The sequence below is a fragment of the Lontra canadensis genome, unplaced genomic scaffold (genome assembly GCF_010015895.1).
Source record: "Lontra canadensis isolate GAN:19392208 unplaced genomic scaffold, GSC_riverotter_1.0 scaffold30, whole genome shotgun sequence".
NCBI lineage: Eukaryota > Metazoa > Chordata > Mammalia > Carnivora > Mustelidae > Lontra > Lontra canadensis.
The window spans coordinates 10280354-10299354 of NW_022631024.1; the positions used below are offsets into that span (position 1 = coordinate 10280354).

At 41.5% G+C, this 19001-nt stretch overlaps 1 protein-coding gene across 7 annotated transcripts in view; it reads right to left on the minus strand.

Moving 5' to 3' along the window:
- The window catches only part of DENND1A (DENN domain containing 1A), a 496671-nt gene that overhangs the window by 332694 nt on the left and 144976 nt on the right, over positions 1-19001 (minus strand). For 5 of the 7 annotated variants that reach the window (XM_032865820.1, XM_032865816.1, XM_032865821.1 and 2 more), the window contains exons 4-5: positions 14255-14304; positions 2897-3016 (exon numbers count right to left, since the gene is read on the minus strand). In XM_032865820.1, coding sequence (XP_032721711.1) covers positions 2897-3016; positions 14255-14304 — 170 coding nt within the window. The remainder of the gene's footprint in view (positions 1-2896; positions 3017-14254; positions 14305-19001) is intronic. The other 2 variants (XM_032865818.1, XM_032865819.1) reach the window with 1 other exon arrangement.

Consider the following 19001-nt stretch of genomic DNA (forward strand, 5'->3'; position numbering starts at 1 on the left):
TTTCTCTTGAACTGGTGTCCCACAAAGCCTGTCCTCTCACTCAGAGCCTTCAGCGTCCTGTTCTTCCATTCAAATGGAATACATCCCCTGTATCTGAAAGCCACACACACAATATCTTGGCCGAGCACTGCACTAAGTGCTGCAGATACAAAGTTGGGCAAGACACAATCTTTACCCTTAAAGAGTTAATTTCAGAGTAACTGGAGGAAGAGGTAAAAAGAAGCTCAAGGTTTATGCGTGTGTGACTGAAGTACGCAGAGCACGCTGGGTGCCCCCAGAGGAGAGGATGATTACCTCTGCCTGGAGAACGCTGCCGTGGGTGGATGGATAAATGTGTGAAGGCAGAAAGGTCCAACAGCTCCTATGGGCCAGGAAGCACAGGAGCCTGGGAGAGCAGTCCGAGAGGAAGTGACCTAAGAAGCTAAATCCCGGAACTGGGGAGGCTATGTCTGCACAGACACCATCACCGGAAGTTAGGCCTCCCGTGGGAAGAAATGGAAAGCAAAAGCAGAGGTGGCTTAGGAGCAGACAAGTTAGAGGACTGGGCACACCGAGAACAGTGACTGGACCTCAAGGCACTGGTTAACTAATGGGAAAGCACCTGGGGGAAAAAAAAAAAAAAAGCAGAGAGTCCAAGCATTTCCAAATGGCAAGGAGACCAACAGTGCTAACAGAACCCTGACCCAAATTACACCTGCGTTCTCCCAGCAGACCTCTCCAGTGAACACACTGCCAGGTCACTCAAGGTTAAGAGCAGACCCTTCCATTCATATGCCAGTCTCAATTCACCAGTGTTCCCAATCCAAGCCACAGGGAAAGTGCCACTGGGCGTACCGTCCACATACGCACAAGCTGAATGAGATAAATTGGTTCCCCCCACCCACCCATGGCCCAGAATTTATCTGGACTCTATTTTGAACCATAGTCACTATCCTCTGGCACTAGAATATCAATAGTAAGAAGCCACCATGCCATGGAATTGCCCTGTGCATTATATATAGCATTCTGTAGCATCATCCGTCTCCCCAGTTAGTCTTGGGAACTCCTCAAGGGCAGGGACTAGCTAACAGTAGGCACTCAATTAAGGGCTGACAAACAAATGAATGAATTAACCCACCCCCTTTTCCCGCAGTTCCAAGCTAGTATAACGGATAGAAAACACACCAATGGCTGCTATTTTTCATTCTAAATGATGGCAGCACGAAAGCTAATCAACCAGCTTTTTGTAAGCATGACACCCATGACCCTCCATGCAGACACACGCAGTCAAATACTGGAATCAGAGGAGAGCAATTTTTAAATTTAAATTTTTAAATAAACAGTTTTCCAGTCCCAGAAATTTGAATGACTCTGATAGGGTCAGTTTGGAGTACGTCCCAGCTTTCAAAGGAAGAAACACTGTAAACCCAAATATTCTGAGAAAACAAACAAAAACCTTTCTGCAAAACTTTAAGAACTTGTCTTCAACCCTCCTCTCCTCTAAATGACCATATAAATACACAGTGCCCTGGCCACGGCTGAAACCAGACAATAAATGGAAGAGAAAATTTTATTTAAAAAGAGAAAACAAAAATTCAACATTGTTGAATCAAAAAAATAAATAATCGTTTACATCTGACTCTGATACTCCGGGCAGGTAAGCCCTGGGCCTGGGCTCCTGAGGCAAGCTTGAGAGCAGCTGCACCACTTAACCTCACAGACCATCTGGGTTGTCCCTCCTTCCTGTAGTCTTTGCAGCAGTTGCCCTAGAGGGCCTGAATTACGGATGTGAAGCCTGGTGAAGGAGAGAGCTGACTTTGCTGATTAACAAGAAGATTCGTGTAGAGAAACGCAAACGTAATAGCCCAGACTGACAGTTACTCAGCAGAGGCACCTCAAAAGCCCCTCTTTTTCCTGTGGTGTGAGTGTGTGTGTGTGTGTGTGTGTGTGTGTCTTTGGGGGGCTGGGGTGGGAGGTCTTTTCTTGGTGAGGAGAAGAAGAAAGTCCAAAAATGAATGTACCAGAGAACCACTCTTTCTGGAATTCACAGAGCCTGGCCTTTTATCCCTGGGCACAAGCCCAAGATTGGGGACCCGGGTTTTGTCAGGGGCGCCTCCCCGCTGGCCTGCCCTGGGCTGCTCCACATGAGCAGAGAGAGACAGGAGGCAGGCCCCTCTGACACCTACTTAACTGAGGCAGACGGAGAGGAGAGTGTGTGGGATGCCTTTACTTCCCCCCTGAGGAGGCGCCCAGCAGGAGCCCCCAGAGTCAGCAGCTCCAAAATCGGATTTCCACACATCCTCCCACCCCAGAACACACCTTGCCCCTCTGGCAGGAGGAAACAGAGCATTAAGCAAGTGTGGCTCTGGTGTGTGAGGGGGCTTTGGAAGACCTAAAGAAGCCTTCTTCCAGGATTCTGTACTTTTCCCAAACCTTTAGAGAAGTAGCCAAGTTGGAAAACAGTTCCTCCCTCACTGACCCACAGAGGGCAAGGGTGTTACTTTGAGGAGGACGCAATCAGTGTCTGCAAGACGTCCTGAGCTACAGACACATACTTTATTAATAATCTTACATACACAAAATGTCCAAGGGAAAGCCTAACAGACTAATTTCTGACAGCTCCAGATAACAGCAGGAGAAACTGAAGCCATGCTGACTCCCCAGCTTCCACATACTCCACAGGAGCAATGATCCCTTTCCCACCCAAGGGATGTGATGCAAATAAATAAATACAATTATCTGCAGAACTTAAAGTGCAAGAACAACACGGCGAAGTCCTTCTCCCCAAGTGCAGTGACTTGTGGGAGACAGATAGGAAAATAAAAAGAACAGCTGGAAAATTTAATGACAGAGGAACAACGCAAAGGCTGACACTGTTTCAAAGAACTAGCCAATAGCCAAAGCCACTCTCCCTTACCTTAAGATACAGAAGCAGCTCTTCGCTCCTGAAGATAAGCGGCAGAACCCGAATCTCTGTTTGCTGTCAATGTCAGTGAGCACGAACGTGAAGTTCTGGCCAACTTGGCTCACTGTGAGGCTGCAGCAAAGACAGGACAAAGGGGGGAAAATGAATGTCGGTAAGTTTCTTGATAAAGCATCTGATCAGGACAAGTCGTTGAACCTGTAACATTTCCTTTCTCAGTGGAACTCTTTGTAAATGAACTCGAAATTTACACACTTCGAGGAAACAGACTGTGAGCTAGTTTAAAAAAAAAAAAAAAGACAGCAAGCCCCCCATTCTAGTGACCACCTCCCTACCCAAGTAGCTACCAACCCTTCTGCTCCCTGAGTCCAGGCAGGTAGCCCTGTTAATCATCCCCCCAAATCCTGAAAGGAGCATTCTATTAACCTCATTTTATAGACGAGGAAATAGCTGGGAGCAGCCCTGCCTAAGGTGGCAGCTGGGAAGCCACAAAAAGCTGTGTTTGAGACCCAGGCCTCTATGATGCCAAAGCCTCCTCTGCCAGCTTGCCGTTAACGGCGATCCCCCAGCCATTCGCCTAGTCGGGGAGACAGTAATGACAACAGCATTTAAGTGTCCGCTTCGTGCCAGGCATCAAGTTACACACTTGATAAATAGCATTTCCTTTACTCATATTAACCCCGGAAGTTAGACAATGTTCCCATTTTACAGAAAAGGAAACGGAAAGACTGACCAGGTAGGTAACTGCATCCTATTCTCAGAGCTTCTAAGGGGAGATGCTGCATTCCAGAGAGCAAGGTTAGCTACTACTTTCCTACATTCCTGTGTCTTGCAGAATTTTTGAATTTATGAGGAACATACATTTTACAGGACAGAAATGCCCAATGTCTTTTTTAAGATTTTATTTATTTGACAGAGAGACAGAGAGAGAGAGCAGGAGCACAAGCAGAGGGAGTGGGAGAGGGAGAAGCAGGCTTCCTGACGAGCGGGGAGCCAGATGTGGGGCTCGATCCCAGGACCCCAGGATCATGACCCAAGCCAAAGGCAGACACCTAATGACTGAGCCACCCAGGCACCCCGAAATACCCAATGTCTTAACGTGAGGTGCTAAGAAATGGAAACGGGCTTTAAAGAAAGAATAAGAAAAAAAAAAGCTAAAAGTTCCCACATGAATGCAAAATTCAGTTAAAATGCCACAGATAAGAGTGACATAAAATAGGAAATATGTTTCAAGCAATAAAAAAGCTTACTACTAATCAGATTAACCTAGAAACTAGGTTTGCAGGTGCAAAATGTTTTAAAGACCACTTTCTAAAATCAGCTTACCACTTAGCTTGGATTCCTTTCTAAAAACTTAACTATTCCAAATCCTAATACATAAATTTATGCTAACATAGTATTTTGGAATTTGACATTGAATTATTCAAAGGAACTCATTAACCTATATTGTATTTTACGTACATTGTATTTTACAAAATATTCTCAAATTGACAAAATATTCAAATCAGTGCTCTCACCTATAATTTACTTTCTAAGTTGCCAGCAGGAATGAAAATCATTCACCAGGCCTTTTCCAAAGGCAGACTTATTGGGTCTTTGGATACAATACGAAAAAGTTTTTCAAATATGGATAGCCTTCCTTTCTAAAACTCCCTTATAGAAACCACACAAGCAAATGAAAATTAAGGAGACTTTCAAGGTATCCCAGTACGAAAAAGGTCAATGGACCTTACCTGGTCATGTTTAAGGAAACAATTCCATCCCCTAGAGAGTGGTTAGAGAGTGCAAGAAAATAATTCAGAAAGAAAAGAAAGTGTTCCACTCTCCTTGTTTAACTAGGAAGGTGAGCGAAAACAAGGTGGCAATTTAAAAGCAGTGTGGTAATAAAACAGGTGTAAGTAATGCTATCCCTCCGCCATATACAAGCCAGAAGAAGGAACACATTTCTATAAAAGTTATAGAGCTGTCCAGGGGACACCAAACTCTACCTTCTTATGGCTGTTATGCTTTATCAATAAAGCTTGGATACTGTGTTACTATGGTGATTTAATACTATGTTTTAAAGGGGGATTATATGATTAATTTTAACAAGGTTGAGAACTGAAGATGTGTGAGAAACAGGTTTCTAGCTCACATAATTAAAGTGATTGGGGAGAAAAGTGGGCCTCACTGGGGGAGGTGAAAAACTTGAATTATTAAAATATTTAAAGCAACCGGTCACAATGATTCTAAGTTGCAAATAAGGTCATGCTTTTGTGAAACATTATTATGTGAGCATATAAAATATGACTGTTCATTATTTTAACTCAGAGTCTGATTTCCCTTCTAGAATGTTTGAAATGAAACATCCTAGAAGGAAAGGGTATTGATAGGACTGAATGAAAACACTCTGAATCTCTAAGAAAAGGACACAGAATGAACACAACTCGTTTGTGAATTGAGTGTCATTAATTTCCCCATTATCTTTTCACTACCATTAAAAATGCTGAAAATGCTTTTAGCGACATCCTAGGCTCAAAGAAAGATTCATTACTCATTTACTTGGTTCAAGTCCCAACTCAATCACTTGTTAACTGGGCCTTCATTTAGCAAGTTACTTAACCTCTAAGCACTGCGGTCTCGTCACCTGGAATAACAATGAGAAACTACTACCCAACCCAAAGGAGGTTTCGGAAATAAGTGAGATCAGCATTTACAATAAAGGCCAGTCCATAATACAAAACAATTAATAAAAGAGATGCAAGCTGTTAAGTTACCATCTAAAGGAAAACAAAAATCTATATTGAAATCATGCATTTGCTCAGAATCTTCCCCACTGACTCATATTTGTAACCCTTATATGAGCAGAGAAAGGAAGTTTGCCTTTCTCTCTTCTCTGTTCCGTATTTTCCGTAAAGGACAGTCCTCTGGGTGACCAAGGGAGCTGCTCCCGCACTCAGTAAAGTGAACAAAATTCTTTTGGCCTGGGTGGGGGAGGGGTCTCAGCTTAGGAGGGAGCACTTGTTATTCTCAGTTGACTCACCTTTCTAATTCCTAACAGGGTGAAGTATAAGCCATTTAAACAAACAAACAAAGGGGGCCCAAACCATCAAACCCTAAAATCTTTTCTCCTTGGACAATTTCCAATCAAGTACAAGCCAGGCAAGGGCGGTCAGAGTTAACCTGAAGACTTTGAAACCTCCAAGGAATCTGTCATTCCCTCCCTGCTTGCTGCAGCGCTCTGGGGCAGTGTGCAAGCTTTCTCCACAAAAAAAAAAAAAAAAAAAAAAATGACTTGGGGGAAAGGGTCTGCTTCGTTAAAGGCTACAGGCTTCGTGTTTACCTCCAGTATTAGAATCTGTAACTTTTTAACAGGAATCAGAGATTTCACGATGATTAAAACTGGGAGGAACTGCAAAAAGCACCTCGCTTTAAGATGGGAAAATGCAGACACAGGTCTGTTTTTGGTTTTGTTGGCTGTTTTCAAAGTATCAGGACTAACACAGAATTCCAAGCCCAATTCAGGTTCAAAGTCCTCTCCATTCTGCCAGGCTACACTAAACACAAGGAAACCCTTCCCTCACCTGCAGCTTGCAACCCTGTTAAAGGAACTCAAGTATGTGGGAATCCAGATAATTGTCTTATCAAACACACCACTTCCCACTAAGCAAGAGAAACCAAATTTGAGTATTTCCAGATATATGCCCAGGAAACCAGGGCCAAGACCACCCTTAGCTGTGCTTCCCAGGACTAGATGAATATGGAAAACCAGGACAAAAAGGAAGAAATACTCAAACCAGACTTTAACATTCATGCTGACTTTTAAATGCCCGTGAGCCATTCAAGGCTCCTCCAGCAGCATTCTGCTTAACCTCCAAGTTATTTACACACTGAGTGTACACAGAGCATGAAGCATGTCAACAGGCAGTGTGATTCCAATCTTCCAGGGAGAGATGGGATTCTCCATATTATCAGCCTTTGGGTTCAGTTGTCCGCTTTGTAAACTGAGCAACTACTACACTGGGCACCAGGACAAAGACTGGCCACCTGTCCTGCTATGGAGATTTCCCACTAGCTAGAGAGGAATAACAAGTGTACCACACAGCACACAGCTAAATGCGCCAGTGTTTTATGAAACCAAAGCCGGAACAAAGATAGAAGCAAATGGAGAAGGCAAAGCCGTACTCAGCTAACAAGGTTAGAGACAGCTTTTCAAAGGTGACAATGACCCTGACCCTGAAGGATGAGGCAAAGCAACCCCTTCAGAAAGGGGCCCAAGTGTTTCAGGCAGAAAAAGGAGCTAGGCAGAGGGTCTCCGGCTGGAAAAAACAAGGCATGTTCAAGGAACTCAACGGACACCAGGACACCACCGCAGCTAACATGGGGAGCTAAAGGGAAAGAGGCATGATGTGAAGGGGCTACACTAAGCGACAGCTAGATTATACACAAGGCCTCACAGGTCATGGCAAAGATTTAGGATTTTTTTGTAAAGGTAAGGGAAAGCCACTGAATGGTTTTAAGAGAAAAACAGTCTAGTGTACAACGGTAAATGTTATGTGGAGAACAGTTTGGAAGAAGCGGAAGCAAAGAAAGCAATGAGGAAGCTAGTGTACGAGCGCAGGTGAGACTGGATGGAGGCCTAACTTCACGGAGGAAGAGTGAAGATGGAGCTGAGCAGACAGCTCCCAGTTATAGCTAGCCGGTGTAAATGACAGGCTTGCAGATGTACTGAGAGTAAAAAGACAGCAAATTACCATTTCATGATAGAAAAGACAAGTTTGAGGGGAGATCTAAGAGTTCCATTCGGGATATGTTAAGTCTGAGAAACCTTAAAATAGAAATGTCAAGTACATGGCTGAACATACAACTTAGGAAATCAGAGAAAAAGTTTGGGCTGGAGCTATATACATTGAAGTCATCTACACACAGACGTATTTAACACCATGGTAAAGAACAAGATCACTTAGGGAGAGCATTCGGAGAAACAAAAGAGGATCCAGGACGAGGTTACAGAAGCACCAATTTAGAGACGCAGGGAGAAAAGTCCATCAAAGGAAAAACAGAAAACAAGCAGGAGGGACCAGTCAACTGTACCCATGAATCACGATGAGAGAGGAAAAGTGGGTAGTGAACTGAGCGGTATCGAGGTTGCAGAGGACCTTGATAAGAAAAGCTCGAACTGAATGACAGAAGCAGAAAACAGACTGGAGAGGGCTGAGGGATAAACACATGTGCAGCTAACTCTTCCACGAAGAGACAATGAGGCAGTGGTTGAGTGGCAATGAACGGGGGAGAGAGTTTGCTGCTGGCTGCTGGAGAAGACTCAGGAGGGGCAGCGTCAAGACGCAGGAGGGAGAAGAAGCAGTTATGTGTTTAGATTCCAAGCCCAGATATGCTACACGTTGGCTCTGTGAGCACAGGCAAGTTATCGCGCCTCTCTGAGCCTCACCTACAAAATGAAAATATAACTTTGCAGAGCGGTTTTGAGAATTATAAATAATGTATATGAAGTAGCATATAATGGATACAAGGTGAAAATTACTGTCCTGAAACTACAAAATTCGAGAGCTAGAACTCAAACATTCTGTGATCCTCGATTTAGTACCACTTACTGATAATTACCTGCTGGGCCCTACTGCAGGGCACCCTAAGAGCTGCTTTTCCTTTCCACCTGTGCATGCAGGACATCAGGCAGGAATCACGTTTTATCAAACTACCCCATCTCAACCTTAAGTTACATGAGCCTCAAAGTTTTCTTCCATAAACCTTTCATCTGCCTGAGACTCAAGTTCCTCACATTCCAAGCTCAAAGATCCAAGTGGCAAGAATGACACTGACCCAAGATGTCTGGGGACCAAGAGTAGGTCACATACTGCCAGAGACAGGGCAATGCCTATCTGCTCAAGAAACTTACCAGAGAATTCTAGACTCCCTCGTCTACATGAGTCTGACAAAACACAAATGAATCATCACTAGGAAACCAAAAAGTAGCAAAACCAGAAGGAACAGCAAAGGTCTAATCTAACCCCCTCAGTTCACCCATGAAGAAACTAAGGCCCTTGAGGGGAGACATTACTTGCCTCACAGCACAGAGCAAGTCAATGGCAGAACAAAAACGAAAACCTGGTCCTCTAGGTTGCTACTCCCAATGTTCTGTCCAGTAAGGCCTACATGCTTCATTGTTATCAAATGTCGTAGAAAACGATCACAGGGTGCAGCTTAACCCGTGGGACCAAACCAAGGAACTAAACCAAGGATGAAACACAGAGGATGCAAGTGGGCCAAAGGAATTCAGTTTTGCAAAGCAGAGCAGGATAAATGTGTGGAACAAGTGCAAAGGTCTGGGCAGACATGGGACGAGCACACTAACCAGCACATCAGTTTCAGTCTCTGCTAGGTTTCTTCTTCAGTTATCAGAATTTGCTACTTTTCTACAATAAACATACATTGCTTTTGAAAGAAATGTTGAGGGGCACCTGGGTGGCTCAGTCGGTTAGGCAGCCGCCTTCAGCTCAGGTCCTAGAATTGAGCCCCGGGTCCGGCTCCCTGCTCAGTGGGGAGCCTGCTTCTCCCCCGCTTCTCCTCCCCCCTACTCGTGCGCTCTCAAGCTCTCTCTCAAATAAATAAATAAAATCTTGTTTAAAAAGAGAAAATGTGAAAGTTCTTTTGGTTACTTTAGTTATGGTCTTATGGATCTAATGGAGGTAGAATGATAAAGTAGAAAAAGGAAGGTGGAATTGGAAGTCAGATAAATGCGGGTTCCAAAAGCAGCTCTACCGCTTACTGGGAGTGGGGCCTTGGGGAAGTTACTGAACTTCTCTGAGTCCTTCTCCCCATACATGGCATTATGGTAATAGTAAGTTGCCAATGTGTACATTTGTAGAGCAGGAGAACATAGCACAACGCCTGGCACATAACAGACTTAATGAAACAGCAAATAGCATGTGAATCACATTTGCATCTGTGGTTACATCCTAAATCACGAAACTATGCCTTCCTTTGACCCTTAAAAGATTATGTCAATTCATTTTGTGCTTGTGTCATCTGTGCGTAGTGGGTTACAGGACAATTTACAGAGCACCTGAATGACAGCCGCCTCACTGGGTTCCGAATGAGGATAAGCACAAACCTGGGAAGGAAGAGCTTTTCCATCCTCCAGCGAGTGCTGTGTGCTCTGACTGAAGCAGGTTGCCAGCTACCAAGTAGCACCGCAGTACAAAATGGTATACAAATCTCTCTTTTCCTTCCTTTAAGAAACAGCTTTCACCAATAAGGATAAGTTTTTGAGAGTGATAACAACTCTCACTGCTGTCGTTTCAAGATTCCTCTCTACCAAGAGCCTCAGGGACAGCCTAAGGTAGAAAAAACTCTGCACTAGGGACACCTGGGTGGCTCAGTAGGTTAAGCATCTGCCTTCAGCTCAGGTCACGATCCCAAGATCAAGTCCAACATCAGGCTCCTTGTTCCTCAGGGAGCTGGCTTCTCCCTCGGCCTGCCGCTCCCATGCTTGTGTGTGTGCGCGCTCGTGCTCGCTCTCCTCTCTCTAGCAAATAAATTGACAGGAAGGAAAGAAAGAAGGAGAGAAGGAGAGAGAGAGAAAGGCATGAAGGGAGGGAGGGAACAAACTCTGGACTGGGAGTAAGACTATGGGTTTCTTTCCCAGCTCTGTTATTACGTAGTTGTGACCATAAGCCAAGCATTTCACCTCTATAAATCTTGGTTTCCCTTCTGTAAAATGGGATGTTTGAACCAGACGAATTTCATCTTATTCTCACACATTTGCAAGGCCTCCTGTAGCCAGAGCCCAAGCTTTCACGGTACACGTCACCCTCTCCCCAGCAGGCTCCATCTGCTCAGGCTGAACAATCTCTAGGCTCACTCATGGTTTCTCCTCTGCTTTGCTCCTCAGGCATATGGGGTGTTAGGCTCTCCCTTCCATTTACCCGCTTCTTACAATCCTTGCAGACTCAACACAAGTCTCTCCCACTGTGAGAAGTCTTCTCTGACCATCTCAGTCTTCCCTAACCTCACTATCCTTTTGGAGAGATACTGTTTGATGTGTATTTATAATACTTCCTGAAGTAGACTGAGAAACACATGGAGGGCAGAACTCCAAGTCTAATACCATTTCCATATCACCCAACATAATGCTACACATTTGAAACCTTCCTTTGCTCTTTTGTAAAAGAGCTACCACCATCGTCTATCTTTTAGAGTTGCAGGGGAAAAGAAATGAAGTACTAATGTGAAAATGGCCAGCACTCTGACTAGCATCACTCGAATGTAAATTTCCATCCTCTCTGCACTATTTGCTGACTGATCTTTCCACAACATGTTCTACAGAAAAATGTATTCATTGATTTGGGAGATGGACATCTATGCTATGTTAGCAGCCTAGTAAGAACCTAGGGTAATTCTAATTTCTCTGCAGTTTAGACTTCTTTCAAATGAAGATAACAACACCTGTTCTCATCTCTTAGGATAGGAGGATAAAGTCAGGTGATACATGAGAAAGCCCTTTCTTTTGAAGAGATACTAGCATTATTATTTTTCATAAGTCCTAGTTTCAGAAAGAAAAATCTTAAAACAACACAAGAGACAGTAAGATGTCAATGTTAACGGGTGATTTGATGATGACTATGAAAATCCCACTCTTGATATAGACTAGAAGTGTCAGAAAGTTGTATTACTGTTCCTTGGGGTAGAAAAGCACAGATACAGAAAAGATTAGGAAGCTTTCTTTTTTGAACATAATCACCTAGGGCATTACTCATCTCCCATGCTGATGTATTTTTTTTAAGGCAAACAGTATCAAGAATACATCTGGGGGCGGGGTCTGTGGGCCCCAGAATCTGGGCATAGCCATTCAACAGTGCTAATGCAAAGTAATAAAAAAAAAATGGTAACATTAAAACCTTTGAGTTTATTGTAAGTAAACTTCATTATTATCTCTTCTACAGGAAAGTCTGCAAAGGTTAAAAGTGGGGAAAGAGAAGAGAAAAATATATAATCCTCAAATAAAGTGGAGTTTTTTGTTATCAATAAAAGTTATCGACACCTATAGGGTGTGGAATATAACGAAATGTAAGAAAGAACCACTGTACAAAGCAAGGATTAAATAGATCCATAAAGAGACATTTCTGTCCCAAATCATTTCGTGAAAAAATAGGAGAAACATGATTAGGGGAGAGTGATCTAGACAGAAATGTTTTTAGAAGAAAAATATTCTTCTAACAACAAAAGGCATCAGGACATTGGTGACAAAACTAGAACTATTTAAGGACTCTGCTTTTTTTTTTTTTTTTTTTTCATTTAAGAATGTAATCACCCGGGGCGCCTGAGTGGCTTAGTGGGTTAAGCCTCTGCCTTCAGCTCAGGTCATGATCCCAGGGTCCTGGGATCGAGTCCCGCCATCGGGCTCTCTGCTCATCAGGGAGCCTGCTTCCCCCCCTCTCTCTGCCTGCCTCTCTGCCTACTTGTGATCTCTGCCTATCAAATAATAAATAAAATCTTAAAAAAAAAAAAAAAAGAATGTAATCACCCAGACAGGTAGGTAAGTAGAGCAGTGTGGTTGGTGAGAAAGGAACAGAGAGGTTTGTGTGTTGGGGATGGATTTAATCTCATTGTGCATTTCTTTCAATATTAGTTTACAAAGTTAATTAAAGAATACCTATCCAAAACAGATCACCACTCTTATAAGAAGTCATGTAAAAATATATTCTCTTACTTTTCTTTGTTAGACACCTAACCACATTTTTAAAACATTTCAGCTTTATTAATTTATATAAATATGCCCTTGCCATAATTTGTAAGACATTTTATAAGTGACTGGAGGAAATTTCATGCATCGCTAATTCATACATATAAATGTGAAGTTTGCATTAAACGTCTCTAAACAAAACCCTACTTCCTTGCTATTTTTAGAAGGAACAGGATAAAGAAGAGACAAGAGGACTCTCATTACAAAGACTGACCCTCTTAAAATTAAGGCTATTCTGTTTTGAGCATCAACCCACTAACTACTAAAACAACCCTGATCCCAGGATTTAAAAAGGCCCAAGTCTGGGAATACTACAATGGCTGATTGGCTTAAAAATAACATGTTAGAACCAGGGAAAACAGTGATTATAAGTGGTTGGCAACATTCCAGTGCTGCTTTTTAGTACTCTTTCAAACTCCTTTGGCTACCAATTCTCATCTCACACCATTTTTAGGTTTGTGCCAAACAAAGCAGGACACCACTCCCACAAAGTGTAGAAAAGACCAAGCAGCACATTACCCACGTGCACTCGAAACCACTGAAATCCTTCAGGCCTGCCGGGTTTGGGTACTCTGAAATCCAAGACAGACTCTTCCTGAAGATGGGCCATTTTCTAGCTTTCTCAGAACATTATTATGGCAGTTATTACTTAGGATATTTTCTAAAACCTCTGTCACTAGAAGTGGACTTTTTAAGACATACTGTAGGCACAGTTCATAGCTCAATTCTCTAAGAGAAAATTTAAAAGAGTAAATGGTGGGCAAATGGCTACACAAATAATATGCTTAAAATGTAATGAAACACATAGTAGACATTTCTTGAAAAGAAGATTAAGAGGACCGCTTTGACATTTTATTAATATTGTTAGTGAGTTATAGTTTTATACGGTTTAAAAAAAAAAAAAAAAAGAAGAAGCTCTTCCAAAATTGTTACCATTAACCAGTGGCTTTTTTTTTTTTTAAATCCACCAGACTATTTTAACCATCTTAGAGTTCTTATACTGACACCTTTCCAAGAGTTTCCCATACTGCAAAATCTTAAGAAAATGTTCAGATGATGTTCTATTTTTCTATAGAACCTATAGAAAATGCTTAGTTTCCCAGAGATACCATTCTTAGCCACCTAAAATGCAAGATACTAGGAAGCGACACGCCTTTTAAATAGCTGAACACCTTTAAACAAGATAGGCCCGTGGCAATCTAAATTTTACGTTGAATCGAAGAAAAACAAAGTCCATATAATACTCATAAGGCCATGGAATAATGCCACATTACCTAAGTCAAATATGTTCATACTTAAATAAGAATGAAATAGCATTGGAATAAATACCAACCATTCTTAATCATGGTTCAAGTCTGATAACCAAAATCAAAAATTTAAAGTCATGCAAAATCCACCTCAGAGACCAACCAACGCAAAGCTCCAAGCTTTAAACTTTTTGATAGTGTCCATAAAATCCCCAGGAAAGGAGAACACTGCAACTCCCCTTCAAACATAGACGTTTTAAATCTTGGTTAAACAGACGGAATGTTAAGAATGGTATGGTTTTTATTTTCCATAGCAGGTTTATTGACACTTTTTTTTTCTAGTAAAGTTTGAAAATCTGACACTACCTGTCCACATAGAAGGGGAAACAAAACTTGGTCAAAGTCTGTAGAACTTCCTGTGGAGAGAAAGAGAGATAATTTATACATCTAATGGGACCAATAAATCTAGCATTAACCACGGCACACAATCTAGCAACTTTACCCTAAAGAAAGAGGAGACAGATGAAGAAATATGGGCTTTATCAATTACATGGGAGGAGTACAGGCAGTCAATCATGAGAAATAATAAACATGATCAAACTTCATTAAAAATGAAAAATTAATCAAGAATCACACATGGGCAAGCAGCAGGAGCCACGCAGGAAAGCTCTGAAGGGAGGGAGGCGGTTGGGTTGCTGAGTGTTAACACCCCTCCAGGGACCATCTCCAGCCTGACCATATGGATCAGAGTGAATAACACCGAGCCACATGGGTTTGGCCTGGCAGGGCCGCTGTTGCTGGCACCGTTTTTGCCTGTTACCTAGGAACAGAGGGGGCCGGGATTAGACAACGCTTCCCTACATCAATAGGCCAAATCACAAGCAGAATAGAAAGCCAACTTGAAGATAATTGTCCCTGAATGTTGTCAACTACATTTTTTTTAGAGTTTAAAACTTCATTTCCTTACTTTATAAAGAAGTTGCCATCTCTGGCATAAATATATTTTGTAATCAAACGATAATAATTTTAAGTATGCACTATTTTCAGTAAATGTCATTGTAAGTGGGCACACTTACCTGCTTATAATTTGTGAAAATCCAAAGCAATTAAATATCTTTCTACAAATATGTAGGTAATAAGACCAAATGCATCATTCAGGGGAAGTACACAAAAAGGAAGCAAAAAGCAGAGCAACATTTCTTTTTCATAAAAGGGAAGCTTCTTGCATTAAGAACAGCATAATAAGAGACACAATACAGTGTGTGCGTATGTATGCGCGCACGCGTGCGCACATGTCTTTTCCCAAGAGACACATTTCCATGTATACAGCATATATACACATAACTAAACACATATACAAGTAATTAATTATTACTTCCTTCATAAAATTTTCTCTAGCTTGACTTAATTTAACAACAGACTTGGATAGCCCACAGTTGGTGCTTATCATAAGTTCACAGACCGATGTTATAAATTTTAAAAAAGTATTTCTTTCATGCATTTGATTTGCCTTTTAACTATTGAAAATCCCAACTTCAAGACAAAATGAAGAACACATTGTTCAGTCATTGAGAAGCTGGTTCAAATTAAAACAAACCTGCCCACTGCAAATCCTAATCCAAGTGATAAATTATAGATCAGTTTACAAATGTAGCACTTTTCTAACCAATAATAATGAATTATCAATGCTAACTGAATTGATGCTTCTCGCTTCATTTATTTTTAAAACCAGTTCTATCATTCAAGAAATAAACCACATCAATCTAATAACCCACTCAATGAAGCAGAAAGCACATTGACTTGCTCTGCCAGAGCATGTTCCGCCTACATAATTCAATTGAGCATATCCTATTTTTTAATATCATCTTGGACTGGTACTATGTATATCAGAGCACTGTTAAGGCATGTCATGGAAGAGTAAAGGCAGAGGAAACTAAAAAATGAAAAAGAGCGGGTAACAATACTTCAGCACAGTCTCTGAGGCATTACTGCTACACCAGTTAATTCCATCGTGTGGCATCCAGAAGTCCGTACATGTTGTTTTAAAACTAATTACGTTTAAGTAAATTGCGAAAGCTCATCAAGAATCAGAAAAATGAGCCATGTCTCAGAGCAATAATGTTAATATCAGGCAAATATTGGGGAAAAGGTCATAGAAATCATTTCAATGTCTGCAGTCTAAAACATACTCTAACCCACATACGCTCAACTCTTATGATTTACATGCACACACACAAAAAAATTCCTTACAAATTTCCTTTCACATCAGGTTTCAGATGCCACAAAGCATCTCCTGACTTTAGTGTATGTACTGAGCATCCTTTAACACTCAGTACCCAGTGCTCACTCACTGCCAACATCAGCTACAAAGACAAGTTATCCTTTACCCTCAGAAGTGACAGGTGCAGAAGTGTTTCTCTACTGTATGCTGGAGTGGAGCTGCCAAAAGGCCTCAAGATTTTTGAAAGAAAGGACCCCCATGGCTCCGAGGAAGCATTGTGCTCTACAGCAGAGTCAAAGGAATCTAATATGCCCAACTTATTACTCACTACAATATAGAAACTACTTACCACTTTCTAATGTCGAGAGTAATAACCAACCGTGAACTTGTCTGTCAGATAATATTAGAACAAATATCAAAATACCCAGTGTAGGCTGGGTATAGTCCACCTCCCAAGAGCTTTCCTTTTAACCAAGAAAGCAGTGATAAGTCTAATTAAGCAATGGGGCAGGAGGAGGGGAGGAGGGAAGGGAATATAGGCAAATGTAGGCACATGTTTGTGCCTTACAATATGTTTCCTCATGTTTGTGATATTACAAGAGCTTGATATTCCAATTTAAGTCAAACAAGCCAGTGGTGTGCTGTCAGAGGAGAAAACAGAAATGAACATCTACTCTGTGTTAGGCATATTCACACATTATCTCAATCAGAACTGAAAAATCTTCTTAGTTTGATAAGCAGAAGACAGGGAAAAACAAGCAGTGTTTCTTCTAAATAAAAACTGCTGAAACAAACCAATTTTCTTACTACTGATTTTTGCCTATACACACACACACACACAAAACTACCTTATCCTCTATTCCAAAGAAAAATACAATTACCTGAAGATCAAAAGTACCACTCCCCAAGAGAGGGGACTCCAAAACCCTGATTTAAATATAATTTGAGCATTATATTTATGGAAGAGTGTCTTTCAACATTAACTTTACTGGAAAAAGTCACTAAGTAGTTAGCAACCCCTTTTTTCCTCTCCAGGATCTGTATCGTTGGCTAGGGAACTTTCTTTGAAAACGGTAATGTTCCTGTTTTCTCCCCTTTTCCTCTTGCCTACACAAGCTCTCTCAGACAACCAGTCTCAGTACAACCACAACTACTACCACATAAATCAGGTCTTCAAGATGCAGTACGGCTGATGAAATGTAAATGACCTCATTGCTAAGGCAGGGGGTGGGGGAAATCGTGCCAGCTCCCCAGATCAATTCCCAAGTTTATATTTTCACAAATCTTTTTATGTACAGTTTGATTTTTTAACATTTTAATGAGCAAAAAAGTGAATCTATAGTAGCCGGTCACCACAGTTAAAGTGCAGGGCATGAACTAGATCCCAGGAGGGAACCAGTCCACCATGTCACCACTGGCTTTAGGACATTCGCCACCTGGTTCCATGTCCCCAGGTTCCAACTCTTTTCATAATCAAAACACTGCTGACATTATAAACCCCAGACGGGTTTTCTAAAATCCTTCCCAATCAATATATCCAACACATAACTTATTGGAGACAACACTGAGCTCATTGATTAAGGTGAGTTCAGTAGCAAAGTTTTCAAAATAAATGAGACAAGAATTCAGCATTCAACCCCTAGTGTCACTAGACAATTTATGAAATAGGCAATTTCTAAAAGGGCTTTTCTTCCTAACAAAATCAACGATACTTCATGTGGGAAGAAATAAGGGCAAGGCGGGGGGGTGGGGAGCCTCATGGAGGACAGACAGTTGCACAAACCTTTCAGTCATGCATATATCAAACAGCAGATTGCACAGTGTAGTAGAAAAGCAACAACATCTACAAAGCTCAGCCCACAAGGAGACAGACACCAAGCCTCAGAGTTTGAAGTAAACATGAAATCCACACACCTAACACTGGATTCACTTGCAAATGAAACTCAGAAATGAACTCAAGATACATTTCAGTCTCCTTTGGATTCATTTCTTCCAATGTGAATTCTCCTCTGGACCGAAGGCCCATTAAGGGGACTTGCTCCAGTCTGGAGAAAGCGGATTTTGTTCTGCTGAAATTGAGGCGTTCTCTTAAAAACCTGGTAAAGTTTTACATTTACAATAGTATCCATCATAGAATCCTATTTGGGAGCAAAACTTGGAAGACTCAATTTGACGCAGTTAACAGATTATTAATAAGGCTAAACTAATTTGCTCTAAATTTGGGGTATGGGTAGGGAGGTGTACAAGATCCTACAACCATCAGTTTGGAGGTCCATACTTTGTTTCCATTGCTTCACTGAGACCCATAAACGAAAATTAGTTGTATTCAGCAGATGAAAACAACCCACAGTCAGACACTGACATATACACCCCACAAATAAATGCCATCTGAAAGACAAAAGCGCAGGCTGATTATAATATCCTCTGGGGTTACAGAATGTGGGGAGATGAGACACATTTTCAACAGTTCAAAGGGAAAAAGAAAATGTTTGCAGGAAAACATTTAAATAAAGGAAAGAGATAGCCTGATTAAATGAATGTATTTTAAAACACACAGAGCTATAATCAGCCACTTTGCAGCTTGCTGAAAGCTAGGACAGCAGTAGATAATTTACCCTTGTCCAAAAAGAGTGAAGGAGGGAGAGACGGGAAAACAGCGGGAGAACATTTCCTGAGTTTTTTAATATCTAATGTATTTGTTGATTTCAAAATGTAAATGTGTGATGAAAAGATCAGGGGAGCACAAATTCCTAAAATATTCTATTTCAATGCTCAAATTTTTTTAATAGCATGAGGGAAATTCTGACTGTCTAAGTCCTGCCATTGAGATCAGTGCCACTGACTTGAAAGAAAAGCCTTTGATTGATGATCTTAAAACTCAAGCTGAAAGTT